The 15,668-nt window shown below is 36.0% G+C and overlaps 1 protein-coding gene across 4 annotated transcripts in view; it reads right to left on the bottom strand.

Annotated features, from left to right (window-relative positions):
- The window catches only part of C2CD3 (C2 domain containing 3 centriole elongation regulator), a 155,335-nt gene that overhangs the window by 131,830 nt on the left and 7,837 nt on the right, over window positions 1-15,668 (bottom strand). For all 4 annotated transcript variants that reach the window (XM_050756034.1, XM_050756032.1, XM_050756036.1 and 1 more), the window contains exon 3: window positions 13,690-13,847. In XM_050756034.1, coding sequence (XP_050611991.1) covers window positions 13,690-13,847 — 158 coding nt within the window. The remainder of the gene's footprint in view (window positions 1-13,689; window positions 13,848-15,668) is intronic.

The following is a 15,668-nucleotide window of genomic DNA, read 5'->3' on the forward strand; positions in this document are numbered from 1 at the left end:
CAGTACAATATTTAGGATTAACTGTGATGTTGAAATCTTAAATTTTACAAATGTCTTAGTAGTAGTACCCTAACTATCAAAACTATTTTGCCAAGATTCTACCTTTGTTTGGAAATACTCATGTTTGTGAATGGTTACGATCTGTTATGGAACTGAATAAAAACTAAATCTTGTAATTAAATGGTTTAAAAATGAATGATGTAATGCCCATCATATACATAATACTTGGTACTAACTTAGTATAGAAGTAAAAGTATCACATTTCTAGCCAGATTAAATGAATGACTTCAAAAGAAAAAAGCTATAGTCAAGTATTCCTGTTTCCCAATTTCAAACTTTAAATAATCATATGTTCGTGTATATATATACATACATATCTTACATAAATATACACATACATATAAGATATATGTGTGTGATATGTGTGTATATATTTATATATGTGTATATACTATGTTACATGCTTATATGATAGCATAAGTTTGATACTTTCAATACTTTTCAAAAGTCTGAATATATTTTTGGCAGTTGATTTCTTTTACGGCCAGTCTGCTTGACTCACTTATTTTTTTTTGACATCTGATCTATACCAATAATGGAATACAACAAAGCTTCCTCTCTCAATCAGCGTGATTGTAATGAACTATATCTGCCTTCTTTGCAGTCCCTCACTCCCTAGTCTGACCAAACCTGATCTTTCCCTCCAGAGCAACACTGTAAAGCCACCTTTCTTCCTTCATCTTCCATTCTATCAGCTCCTTACTGGCTACACTTACCCCTCTTGTCGGGAGAGATCCCATGCTTAGTCAACTCAATACTGTCCTTGGGGACAGCAAAGCAGTAGTATAACAAGAATTCAAGCTCCATCATTCACTGCATGTTTTTCTTTTTAAAGTATCTTAAAATTAATATAACACATGCACATTTAGATTCAAACAGTTCTATAATTTTGTTACATAAAACAAGTCCCTTACATAGACACCGTTCCTCTTTCCTCACAGGCAGCCACTTTCAATTTCTATACCTGATTCTTGTGGTATTTACCTCTACAGCTCCAAATAACATGATAATGTTACCTTGACTTAGTTTCCAGGCATGACCTTTTGACTTCCTAATACAGGAGATAAGAATTTAGCTCTATCCCACATCCACTTATTTCCTCCATCCTCCCAATGTGTCAATATAGTAAACACTGATTATTGATCTAACTACAATTATAGTATGAGCATGTATTCCATTTATAGCTGAACAATTAGATGTACTGATTACTTTTCCTTTCCTGCACAACATTTTCCCAAAATGCTGTCTTGTTTTCTCATTTGCTTAGTTAAAAAAATTTTTTTTTCTTTTTAGAGATCGGGTCTTGCCATGTTGCCCAGGCTGAACATGAACTCCTGGGCTCAAGTGATTCTACTGCTTCAGCTTCCTGAGTAGCTGGGACTATAGGTGCATGCTAACATTTGCTTTGTTTTTATTGTTCTTATTGTTAATTCAATTCTGAACTTTTTGCCAGTTGTTGAATTCTCCTCTTAAGATTTTCAGACACATTAGGTGTTTCGTAACTTTTTTTTTGAGAAATCTCTCCCAGAGCCTTAGCACATACTACAATTTGGAACACCTGCCATCTATGCCTTATGTACAGTTGCTTCACCTCAAATCAAGGGATTCTCTTCGGCTCTCTCCTGTGTTGTATCTCTTGTTTGCAATATCCCACCTTGTCTTCTTTTTAAGTTTACTCCCTCAGTTTGGCAGAGAAAGTCCTTCAGCTGCTTTGTCAGGAAGAGTGTCAGAGAGGTACAAATTTTTGAGACTTTGTATATACAAAAACTTCATTCTACTCTCACACTATATAGTTTGCCTAGAGAGAGAGAATTCTAGGCCATTTTCATTCAACATTCTAGAGGCATTATTGAATTGTCTTCTGGACCCTAATGTTGCTCTTGAGAAGTCTGAAGCCACTCTACTTCTTAATTCTTTGTGTGTGACTGTTTCTCTTGTTATCTGGAAGTTTATAGAATCTTGTTTTTGTTTTCAATGTTTTAAAATGTCACAATGATATTACTTGCTGAAAGTCAGCTTTCACCCACTATGTTGTACTTAATGGTCACTTTTGTAAAAAAAAAAAAAAAAATTGATATGAAGAAAAATGTTTCTGTGGATGGGTGCGGTGGCTCATGCCTGTAATCCTAGCACTTTGGGAGGTGAGGCAGGTGGATCACTTCAAGCCAGGAGTTTGAAACCAGCCTGGCCAACATAGTGAAACCCTGTCTCTACTTAAAAAAAAAAAAAATTAGCTGGATGTGGTGGTACATGCCTCTAATCCCAGCTATTTGGGAGGCTGAGGCAGGAGAATCACTTGAACCCGGGAAGCAGAGGTTGCAGTGAGCTGAGATCATACCACCGCACTCCAGCCTGGGCTACAGAGTAAGGCTCTGTCTCAAAAACAAAACAAAACAAAACAAAACAAAACAAAACAAAAAAACCCAACAACAAAAACAAATTTCTAAGCTTTTTACTATGAAAAATTTTAAACAAATACAAAATTAGAAAAAAATAAATAATGACTACAGGTACTTATTATCCAGTTTCAACAATTATCCACATCTGGCTAATCATGTTTCATTTATACCTTCTCCAAGCCCTGCTTTGTTACTGGATTATTGTGAACCAAGTTCCAGATATCATACCATTTCTGTAAATATAGTTTTAATAATATGAGGGCTCATTAACAAAAATAAACACCATACCATTATCACATTTTAAAAATTAATAACAATTCTTCAAAATTATCAAAAATTGAGTCAACATTCTAATTTACCTGATTGTTTCAGATTTTTTACAGTTGGTTTCTATGAATCAGGATCCAAACGAATTCCACAGGAGACTTTTTCTTTCTTTCTTTCTTTTTTTTTTGAGATGGAGTCTCACTCTGTCACCCAGGCTGGAGTAGTGCAATGGCGCAATCTCTACTCACTGCAACCTCCACCTCCCGGGTTCAAGCGATTCTCCTGCCTTAGACTCCTGAGTAGCTGGGATTACAGGTGCCCACCATCATTCCCAGCTAATTTTTGTATTTTTAGTAGAGACGGGGTTTTACTATGTTGGGCAGGCTGGTCTCGAAGTCCTGACCTGGTGATCCGCCTGTCTCGGCCTCCCAAAGTGCTGGGATTACAGGCATTAGCCACAGCGCCTGGCCCACAGGAGGCTTTTTCAATCTGGCAACTCATGTATTTAGTACTGAGAAGTCTTCCTGAATTCCTGAATTGCATCCAACACTATTTATTTATTTATTTATTTATTTTTTGAGACAGGGTCTCACTCCATCACCCAGGCTGGAGTGCAGTGGCATGATCTTGGCTCACTGCAACCTCTGCCTCCCAGGTTGGTGATTCTCCTGCCTCAGCCTTCTCAGCCTCCCTAGTAGCTGGGATTACAGGCACGTGCCACCATGTTTAGCTAATTTTTGCTTTTTTAGTAGAGATGGAGTTTTGTCGTGTTGGCCAGGCTGGTCTCAAACTCCTGGCCTCAAGCGATCCAACTGCCTCGGCCTCCCAAACTGCTAGAATTATAGGCATGAGCCGCCACACCTGGCTGACAACACTCATTAAAGAGGGAAAAAAACCAAGTGCACAATATATAAAATTTACAACGTTCAGTATTCAATAAAAATTTAACAGAAGTAGGAAAACATGCCCTAAAACCACAGAACAATTAATCAATAGAAACAGACCCCAAATGATAGGTGATAAAATTGATGGGACCTTAAAACCGCTATCATATAGATGCTCCTAATGCTTAAGGATATAAAAGAAAATGTGACTGCAAAGAAAAAAGAAAATGTACATTAAAAAAGGAAGTGTAACTTTTAGAGATGAAAATATTTGAAATGAAATTACGACTGATGGGGTTAGAAGCAGGTTAGATACCGTACAAGATGATTAATGAATTTGAATATAGAGTGATAGAAACTATAAAATGAAATACACAGAGGATGAAAAGACTGGAAAAAACCAAACTCAGTCACTGGTAGGAAAATGTCAAGCAGTCTGAGATGCTTTGAAGTCTCATGAAATCACATGCTGGCTCCTTGAAAAGATTAATAAAATTGTTAAACTTCTATCCAGGCTGATCGAGAAAAAAAATGAGAAAACAAATTACTAATATTAGGCATGAAAGAGGAGATATAATCACAATTGCTTTAGACGTTTAAAGACAGAAAAGGGATGTTATAAACAACTCTGTACCAATAAATTCAACAACTTCAATGAAATGGATGAGTTATTTGAAAATCAAACTACCAAAGCTCACTCAAAAAGAAAGATTACCTACATAAGCCCTGAATCTACTATAGAAATTAAAGTGGTAGTTAAAAACCTTCCCCATAAGGAAAAATCCAGAAACCAGTTAACTCCACTGGTAAACTTTACTAGACATTTAATCAATTCTACGTTAACTCTTCCAATAAACAGAGGAGCAACTCTTCTAAAATCATTTTATGCCAGCATTACCCTCACATCTACATAAAAGACAATGCAACAAAACAATACTACAGATTAATATCCCTCCCGAACAAAAATGTAATGTTTCATTTCATCCTCACTGAAACATTAAATCACAATAATATATAAAATGGCTAATACCACATGACTCCATAGTGTTCATCATAAGACTGATAGTCTGGTTTTGTTTTTAGAAATGAATCAATAAAATAGGTCATACTAACAGACCAAAAGAAAAAAATCCAAATGACTATCCTAACACATACAGGAAAAACATTTGATAAAGTTCAATACCCACGATGAAATCTCTCAGAAAATTTGGGAAAAGTGTTGTTAAAACTTGGTACTTTTCTAATTGATAAAGGACAAATATGAAAAACCTATATCTAACATCACATTTAATAGTGAAAGATACCAGACATGATGACTCTCCTGTAATTCCAGCACTTTGAGAGGCTGAGGAAGGAGGATTGCTTGAGGCCAGGAGTTTGAGACCAGCCCACCAACATAGCAAAACCCTGTCTCTACAAAAAAACTTTAAAAAACAGTGTGCATCTGTAGTCTTAGTTACTCAGAAGGCTGAGGCAGGAGGACTGCTTGAGTCCAGAAGTTTCAAATTGCAATGAGCTATGATCATGCCAGCCTGGGTGACAGAGTGAGACTTGGTCTCTTAAAAACAAAGCAAAGGAAAACAAACAAACAAAAACAAGTGAAAGACCAAATGTTTTCCTATGAAAAGGAAGAAGGAGGGAAGAATATGTTTTCTATTCAACATTATACTGGAGATCTTAGTGTGATAAGGCAAGAAAATAGAAATAAAAGGCATATAGATTAGAAAAGAAATAAACCTGTCTTTATCCACAGATGACATCATTGTCTATACAGAAAATTCTCAAGAATCAACAAAAAGCATAAATACTTTGGGATAAATCAAAATATATGCAGGCCTGCATGATGCTAAGTATAAAAGATTGTAGAAAAACATTAAAGAGCTAAACAAATGGAGAAATATACCATGTTCATGGAAGACTCAATATTGCTAAGAACTTAATTCTCTTAACTTTATCTGTATATTCTACAGTATCAACAAAAATCCCAGCAGACATTTTTTGTGGAAATTAACAAGCTGATTCTAATATTTATAAGGAAATGCAAAGAACTTAAAATAGACAAATATTTTCAAAAAGAACAAAATTAGATGGCTCAGAGTATCTTATTTCAAGGTTTACAATAAAGCTGCAGTAATACAGTGTTACTATCCTAAGGACAGAAATACTAACCTGCAACAAGGATTCCATTAAAAACAAAAAGAAATACAGATCAATGCAACAGAATAGAGTCCAGAAATAGACTCATACATATATAATCAATTGATCATATTCAAACAAAATTTAATGGGGTGGGAAAAGACAATTTTTTCAATAAGTAGTGACAGAACAAGCAGATACAATTATAAAAAAAAATAAATCCTGACCTTATTTCATATTACAGGTATACCCAAAAATTAATCAGACATGAATTATACCTAAAAGTAAAAGCCAAAACTATAAAAATCTTAGGGGAAAACAGTGGAGAAAATCTTTGCAACCTTCCCCTAATCAGGGGAAGATTTCTTAGGTAGGCCTAAGTTTACAAAAAACATAAACTATAAAAGGTAAGATCGATGGCTGGGCATGGTGGCTCACACCTGTAATCTTAGCACTTTGGGAGGCCAAGGTGGGTGAATCACCTGAGGTCAGGAGTTCCAGACCAGCCTGGCCAACATCGTGAAACCCCATCTCTACTAAAAATGAAAAAATTAGCTGGGCATGGTGGTGGGCTCCTGTAATCCCAGCTACTAGGCAGGCTGAAGCAGGAGAATTGCTTGAACCTGGAGGGCAGAGGTTGCAGTGAGCCGAGATAGTGCCAGTTCACTCCAGTCTGGGCAAAAGAGTGAGACTTTGCCTCAAAAAAAAAAAAAAAGAAAAAAAAGTAAGATCGATAAACCTGATTTCATGGAAAGAAAAACTTCTGTTCTTCAAAAGACACAATCATCAAAATAAAGGAAGAACAAAAGAAAACAAAGGAAGTATATATTCAGGGCAACTTGCATTTATGCTTCTGAGTTGCAGTCCTCAAGTTGGGCCCAAATAAAGTCTCTACTTATTAAAAAAGAAAAGAAAAAGAGAAGCCAAAGGCTGGGAATATAAATACATACATACATACATACTTATAGGCCTAATGTTAAAAAAGTTCTCAAAACTAAAAAAGATAAACTTATTTTTTAAATGGGCAAAAACCTTGAACAAACAATCCACAGGAAGTATCAGGGATTGATACATTTTCCTATGAATAGGCCAAAGAGGTAATATATTAGGCTTTGCATGCCATATGGTCTCATTACTTAACTCTGCTGTTAGGCATAAAAGCCACATAGACCATATATAAATGAATGGGTGTGGCTGTGTCCTAATAAAACTATTTACAAATATAGGTGATGAGCCAGATTTGGCTTGGGGTTTGCAGTCTGTGAACTCCTGAAGAAGATAAAAGAATAGCCAAAAAGCCCATGAAAAAATACTCAACACGTTAGTCATCAGGAAACACAAATGAAAATCTCAATTAGATATTAGTACATACTCATTAGAATGGCAAAAATGTAAAAGAGTGATCAAAAACTTAGAAGGCTGGTGAAGCATAAACACCTTCAATTTTAAGAAGAGCTGGGGTTCCTATTGGTTCCAGAGACCCTGCTTATAGCCAGCAAAAATGGTCTTTGACAACAGCCTTCTAGACATATTTGCCTTTAAGGCCTGTTCCTGGCAGGCCTCCATAGGCTCCAAGATAATGGAACAAGAGAGGAAACAAATCTTTAATTATAGCTTCTGTTTCTTCACTGTAACCACGACTTATTTCTGTACTCCTCAGTCATTCAAAATTTGACAAAATTCTCCACTACTCTATTAAAAACAATTCTTCAACAAACCCAATGACTGCAAATAAAAAAATACACAAATATTGTTGTATGAATTGACATTTAAATTGAACAAAAAATTGTGCAGGCATTCTGGAAAATAGTCTGGCAGTTCCTTAAAAAGTTAAAAACAGAGTTACCATATGGCCCAGCAATTCCACTTTCAGGCATATATCCAAGAGAACTGAAAGCATATGTTCACAAAAGAACTTATATATGAATGCTAATAGCAACATTATTAATAATAGTCAAAAAGTCAAAACAATCCAAATGTCTATCAATTTTAGAATGGGATATATCCATATCGTCAAGTATTATTCATCCACAAAAAGGAATGCACTTCTGATACATGCTATAACATGGATGAAACTTAAGAAACATTACGTTAAATGAAAAAAGCCAATCGCAAAAGGCCACAGATATTATTCCATTTGTATAAAATGTCTGGAACAGGCAAATACATAGAGACAGAAAACAGGTTAGTCGTCGTCAAGGAGGGGGAAGAGAGAAACAAGGAGTGGCTGTATTGGGTACAGTGTTTCCTTTTGGGGTGATAAAATGTTCTAGATTTAATAGTAGTGATGATTGTAAAAACCACTGAATTGTATACTTTAAATGGGTGAATTGGCTGGGTGTGGTGGCTCACAGCTCTAATTCCAGCACTTTGGGAAGCTGACACGGACAGAACTTTGGGAAGGTGACTACTGGAGCTCAGGAGTTCCAGACCAGCCTGGACAACGTAGCAAAACCCTGTCTCTACAAAAAATACAAAAACTGGCCAGGTGCGGTGGCTCACGCCTGTAATCTCAGCACTTTGGGAGGCCAAGGTGGGCAGATCACGAGGTCAGGAGATCGAGACCATCCTGGCCAACATAGTGAAACCCTGTCTCTACTAAAATACAAAAAATTAGCTGGGCATGGTGGCGCACGCCTGTAGTCCCAACTACTTAGGAGGTTGAGGCAGGAGAATCACTTGAACCCAGGAGGTGGAGGTTGCAGTGAGCTGAGATCGTGCCACTGCACTCCAGCCTGGTGACGGAGCAAGACTCCGTCTCAAAAAACAAACAAACAAAAAACAACAAAAACTTAGCTGGGGTGGTGGTGTGTGCCTGTAGTCCCAACTACTAGGGAGGCTGAGATAGGAGGATCGCTGGAGCCCAGGAGGTCGAGGCAGAGTCAGTCAAGATTGCATCACTGTACTCCAGCCTGGGCACAGAGTAAGACCCTGTCTCAAAAAAAAAAAAAAAAAAAAAAAAGTAAATTTTACGGTATGTGGATGATATCTTAATTTTTTTTAAAAAACTAGGTGCTATGGAGCACACCTATAGTCCCAGCTACTCAGGAGGCTGAGGCAGGAGAACCCAAAAGCTTGAATCTAGCCTGGGAAACAGTGAGATCCCTTCTCTTAAAAGGAAGAAAGAAAAAGAAAAATATAAAACCTTACTTAGTGGCTGGGCACAGTGGCTCATGCCTACAATTCCAGCACTTTGGAAGGCCAAGGCAGGCAGATCACTTGATGTCAAGAGTTCGAGACCAGCCTGGCCAACAGGGTGAAACCCCGTCTCTACCAAAAAATACAAAAATTAGCCAGGCATGGTGGTATGCGCCTGTAGTCCCAGCTACTTGAGAGGCTGTGGTGGCAGACTTGCTTGAATCCAGAAGGCGGAGATTGCAGTGAGCGGAGATAGTGCGACCGCACTACAGCTTGGGTAACAGCTTCTGTCCGTGTCAGCTTCCCAAAGTGCTGGAATTAGCGCTATGAGCCACCACACCCAGCCAATTCACCCATTTAAAGTATACAATTCAGTGGTTTTTACAAAAATCACTACTATTAAATCTGTCTCAAAAAAACCCCAAAGAAAACCCACCTTACCAAAACCCTGTACTACTCCCGATTTCATTTTTCCCCTAGTCATCGATCATATGCACATATGTAAATTTGAATTTCCCTTTGTCATCAATCCAAAATCATTTTTCCAGCTGGTACACAATCATAACTATGTCATTTTATCTTCTATGGATATAAAAGGTTCCACAAATAGACTATAATTTTAATATTGTTGAATAAATTGTTTTCATTTTCCCAATATTAAAAATGTATTTCCATTACTAGACTGAAGCATATAACTTCCTTCTCTTTTCATAGTATTTACTTAAGGTAAATTCCCAGGGGTGGAATTACTGAGGTAAATGATATACAATAATTCATGTGACTTTTGAAACACAATGTCAAACTGTTTGGCAGTCCTGATGCAAATTTATATCATCAACAGAAAAGCATGACTAAACCAGACCCACTTCACCATTAAGTCATCAATATAAAGTGTCTCTATTTTAACATTTAATATATTATAAATGAGAATAGGATAAATACAATAAATGTTAATTTTTTTTTCAGTTAGACGAATCTATTTCTGGAATCTGTTCCACTGACAAAATTATATGCTTATGATTTTATAATATTAATAAATGCTTACATTTGGTAATGTTAGATGTTCTTTCCTTATCTTTTTTAGGCTATTTTCTTATTTAGTATGTCATTTTCTCTACACATTTTAGAATACAATTGACAAGGTATAACCCCTGGAATTTCTAAGGGGTTTGAATATTCAGAATTTTCTAGAAAGTGCTCCCAATGAGTCCCCCACAGAAGAGGGACCATTCTATGTTCTTTCCCAGTATCTCATGCATATCTATCACATAATATGTATCACACAGGGTTCTGGAAAATTAAATGAAATGGCCATCTTTTATCTCTGTATATCCTAAGTTATGGCATGTAATAGTGTATGAAAAAAACGTAAGTTGATTTCTTCAATAAATAGTGCTGGAAAACTAAATACCCACATGCAAGAGAATAAGACTAGACTCCTCTCATCATACCCCCCCAAAAAAGGTTAAAAATGGAGTAGACTTAAATGTAAGATCTAGGACTATAAAATGACTAGAAGAAAACAGGGGAAATGCCTCATGACATTGGTCCAGGCAAGGATTTTTTGGGTAAGACCTCAAAAGCACAAGCAACAAAAGCAAAAACAGACAAATGGGAGTACATCAAACTAAAAAGCTCTGCACAACAAAGGAAACAATCAACACAGCAAAGGGACAACCCACTGAGTGGGAGAAAATATTTGCAAACTTGGCATCTGACAAGAGTTAATATCCAGAATATATAAGAAACTCTAACAATTTAACAGCAACAAAACATTTTTTTTTCTGATTAAATAATGAACAGAAAACTTGAATAGACATTTCTCAAAAGAAGACATACGAATGGTCAATAGGCATATGAAAAAATGCTCAACAGGGCTGGGCGTGGTGGCTCACGTCTACAATCCCAGCACTTTGGAAGGCCAAAGGTCAGGAGTTCAAGACCAGCCTAGCCAACATGGTGAAACCGTGCCTCTACTAAAAATACAAAATTAGCCAGGCGTGTTGGTATGTGCCTGTAATCCTAGCTACTCAGGAGGCTGAGGCAGGAGAATCACTTGAACCCGGGAGGTGGAGGTTGCGGTGAGCCGTGATGGCGCCATTGCACTCCAACCTGGACAACAAGAGCAAAACTTCATCTCAAAAAAAAAAAAAAGAAAAGAAAAAAGAAAAAATGCTCAACATCACTATGATTATGGAAAGGCCAATCAAAACGACAATGAGATATCATCTCACTCCAGTTAGAATAGCTACTATCAAAAAAGACAGAAAGTAACGAATGATGGTGAGGACGTGGAGAAAGGGATACTCATGTATTGTTGGTGGGAATGTAAATTAGTACAATCATTATGGTCAATAGTATGGAGGTTCTTCACAAAAATTAAAAGTAGAACTACCATATGATCCAGCAATCTCACTACTTGTTATATAGTCATGCACCAGGTAACAACATTTCCATCAATGACAGACCGCATATATAACAGTGGTCCCATAAGATTATAATAAGGTTGAAAAACTCCTATCGCCTAGTGGCTGTAGTGTTGTAATGTGGTAGTGCAATGCATTATTCTATGTTTGTGGCGATGCTGATGGAAACAAACCTGCACTGCCAGTATAGCACATACAATTATGTATGATACATAATACTTGAAAATGATAATAACTATGTTACTGGTTTACAATTTACTATATTATACTTTTTATTTTAGAGTGTAGTCTTTCTACTTATTAAAACAAAGTTAACTGTACAACAGCCTCAGGCAGGTCCTCAGGAGGTATTCCAGAAGGCACTGTTATCATAGGAGATGACAGCTCCATGTGTGTGACTGACCCTAAGACCTTCCAGTGGGACAAGATGTGGAGGTGGAAGACAGTGATAGTGATGATCCTGACCCTGTGTAGGCTTAGGTTAATGTGTGTGTTTGTGTCTCAGTTTTTAACAAAAATGTTTAAAAAGTTAAAAACATTTGAAAATAGAAAAAAGCTTATAGAATAGGGATACAAAAAATATTTTTGCATACCTGTAAAATGTGTTTGTGTTTTAAGTGTTATTACAAAAGATTCAAAAAGTTAAAAAAAAATTAAAAGTTTATAAAGTAAAAAAAGTTAAAGTAAGCTAAGGTTAATTTATTATTAAAGAACAACATTGTTTTGTAAATTTAGTGTAGTCTTCTAAGTGTACAGTGTTTATAAAGTCTACAGTAGTATATGGTAATGTCCTAGGCCTTCACATTCACTCACCACTTACTCACTGCCTCACCCAGAGCAACTTTTAGTCCTGTAAGCTCTATCCATAACTGCTCTATATAGGTATATATCTTTTATCTTTTATACTGTTATTTCATCTTTTATACTGCTATCTTTTAACTTTTACACTGTTATTTTTATGTACTTTTTCTATGTTTAGATACACTTAGATATGCAAATTCTTACCATTGTGTTATAATCGTCTTCATTGTGTTACAACAGTATTCAGTATAGTAACATGCTATATAGGTTTGTAGCCTAGAAGCAATAGGCTATACCCTAAGCCTAGGTGTATAGTAGGCTATACCATTTAGGCTTGTGTCATTACACTTTATGATGTTTGCACAAGGATGAAATTGCCTGAGGACACATTTCTCAAAATACATCCCCATCATTAGTAGTAATGCATGACTGTATATTCAAAGGAAATAAAATCAGTATGTCAATGAGATACCGATACTCTGTTTATCACAGCACTATTCACAATAGCCAAGATGTGGAATCAACCTAAGCACTCATCAACAAATCAATAGATTTTAAAAAATGTATATATACACAATGGAATACTATTTACAATAAAAAAGAATGAAATCCTGCCAACTGTGACAACATAGATGAACCTGGAGGACATTATGTTAAATGAAATAAGCCAGGCACAGAAGGACAAATATTATACTGCATGATCTCACTCATATAGAATCTAAAGAAAGTAGATCTCATACAAGCAGAGCAGAATAGTGGTTAACAAAGATTAGGGAAGGTAGCAGGGAGGGAAGATGGGGAGAGGTTGGTCAATGGGTACTATGGTACAGACAGGAGGAATAAATTCTGGTGTTCTATTGTACAGTTGGGTGAATACAGTTAACACCAATGAATTGTATATTTCAAAATAGCCCGAAGAGAGGACTCACCACACACAAAAAAATACAAGTTTGAGATGATGGATATGCTAATTACCCTGATTTGATCCTTACACAATGTATACATGTATCTAAACATCACATTGTACTCTAAAAATATGTGTATTATGTGTTAATTAGAAATAAAATTTACAAAGTAAGCTGAATCAATAAATGAATACATCAAAGACACCACTTACATGAGTCAAACAAGCAATTATTTTCGGTACTATATTATGAGCTATGGGAAAAACAAAGAAAGCAGAAAACAAAGGCTTGCCTCTCAGGGAATCTAGAAACTAAAAGTAAGAGGAATTAAAGAGAGCCTACTAATAAACAATTTTGGAAACTATGTAGAATTATAACTGAACAAGGATTATATAATTAATGCTTTTATGAATGTAAAAAAGAGCACAAGAAGAATGAATGCAGTAGGAGGTGTGAAGGTCTCTCAGAACTTGAGATGGCACTAAGGCACTAAGAGGATTTGGATAAGTGGGAAACAAAAGTAGGTCTACTGGGTAAAAACATGAGCAAAGGCACGAGGTGGAAACTAGCATGATATACAGGAGTCATGGACCTATCCATTCTACAAACAGACTCAACTATTTCTGCCCAAAAAGTTTATTCTATGCAGCAAATAATTAAAATATATTTTTACCTGGAGTTCTCCAAGTTTCTTAGATGTTGATGAAACAATGGTAAAAAATCCATTGATTTGATGGGTTGGAGAAAGTTGAGCTAGTCCATTGATCTGAACTCTACCAATTGGAAGATGGTCAAGTTTGGTGATTACTTCCAGCACCAGCACAGCCATATCTAATCAGAAACAATTACAACACGGATATTTTTCATTTACTTTTATTTTCTTTTTTAAGAAGGGCGTAGACGGGTATATGCAGAAAAGCTTTTTAACTTGAAAAAAATATTTTATGTTGGGTAACACCATTGCATTGGTGAAAGTGAGGGAAATTAGTTACTTTAATATGTTGCTAATAGGATGGCTAACCAGAAAGCAATTTAGTAATAACATAAAAAAGTAGAAAAGCACATATCCTTTTTCCATGAAATTCTACTCTGTTTTTTTCTTTTTTTCTTGAGACAGGGTCCCTCTGTCACCCAGGCTGGAGTACACTGGCACAATCATAGTTCACTGCAACCTCGAACTCCTGGACTCAAGTGATCCTCCTGTCCTAGTCTCACAAGTAGCTGAGACTAGAGGCACACACCACCATACTGGGTAATTTTTTTTATTTTTATAGAGACAAGGTCTCACTGTGTTGCCCAGGCTGGTCTCAAACTCCTGGCCTCAAGTGATCCCTCTGACCTTGGCCTCCCAAAGTGCTGGGATTACAAGTATGAGCCACCAAGGCAAGCCTACTCCTTAAACTTTATTTTACAAACTGTAAATTGATCTATGTACCAGAATATTAAATAAGCTGCATTTTTTTTTACAACAGCAAAATGGTGAAAAATAAAGTAATAAAAAGAATATAAGTAGCTCTATCTATACTGATACGGAACAACATCCAAGATGAATTGCTAAGTAGAAAAAAAGTGCTAACTATATATATATATAATTTGTGTAAATAAAAGGAATTATGCAAAGAAGCTTTTATTAGTATAGAATATATTTTATAAGTAAATATATTCCTGTGTAAAGACACACAAGAGACTGGTAACCTTTCATACCTTTAAAATGTTTTACCATGTGCATGTATTTCCTAATAAAAAAAGTGATACAACTGATAGAAAATACAACTAATTTAAAAACTACAACAGAGATAACAATTAACTATCTGGGCAAAGTAATTTAACTTAAATTATTTTAATTTCAAATAATCACTTATCATACCATTCTGGGCATAGAGGAGTATGAACCCAAGATCAAAAGAACAATAAAGATTTAGAGAAGAACGACAAATACCACACACTGAGGAAAAAATAAATCAACTGAACAAAAATATTTAGCATAGCAAGTATTTGATAAGAAAAATACCCTTAAAAGAGTATTGTTAAATGTATTTGCCGAGAACTCAGGCTTTGGTTTTGACACACAGAGCAACAAATCTCAGTTTTCATTCTCATCATTTCTAGTTTTGAAATGGACAAAGGATTGCCCTTGCATAGCTGCACGGGTTGGTCTCTGCCTCCCAGGAATATCTAATTGCATACTCTTGGGTTATATCTGGAGCACTGAGCTATTGAGAGCACTTGGAACCAAGAAAAATGAAAATAAACTTCTCGACTATCGTCTTTAACTAGTCACTTAAGACTAATACCTTCATGCCCAGAGGAGAAGAAATATAATGTATGCATATGGAATCTAAGATCATTTCAGAACAGTTTAACTTCTGAGTATTTTCTTAACCAAAGTTGAGAAAATGGTTCGTTTTCACCCTTTGTTCAATACTGTAGTGAAAAGCATGTAGGAATTATTATTAGAAGACCCGTGATTGTGTTCTGACTGCAATATTCACAAGCTATTTCTGTATAAGCCATCATTGTCTGTAAAGTAGGCTCATAACATTTGCATCACTGCTGTGTGAGGAACTGGGGTTACTGCAAGCAGAACACTAGTACAGTGTCTTCCCACATGGTAGTTGCTGAATGGTTGTTAAATGACTTTAGGCAAATTAC

Source organism: Macaca thibetana, chromosome 14 (genome assembly GCF_024542745.1).
Source record: "Macaca thibetana thibetana isolate TM-01 chromosome 14, ASM2454274v1, whole genome shotgun sequence".
Classification (NCBI taxonomy): domain Eukaryota; kingdom Metazoa; phylum Chordata; class Mammalia; order Primates; family Cercopithecidae; genus Macaca; species Macaca thibetana.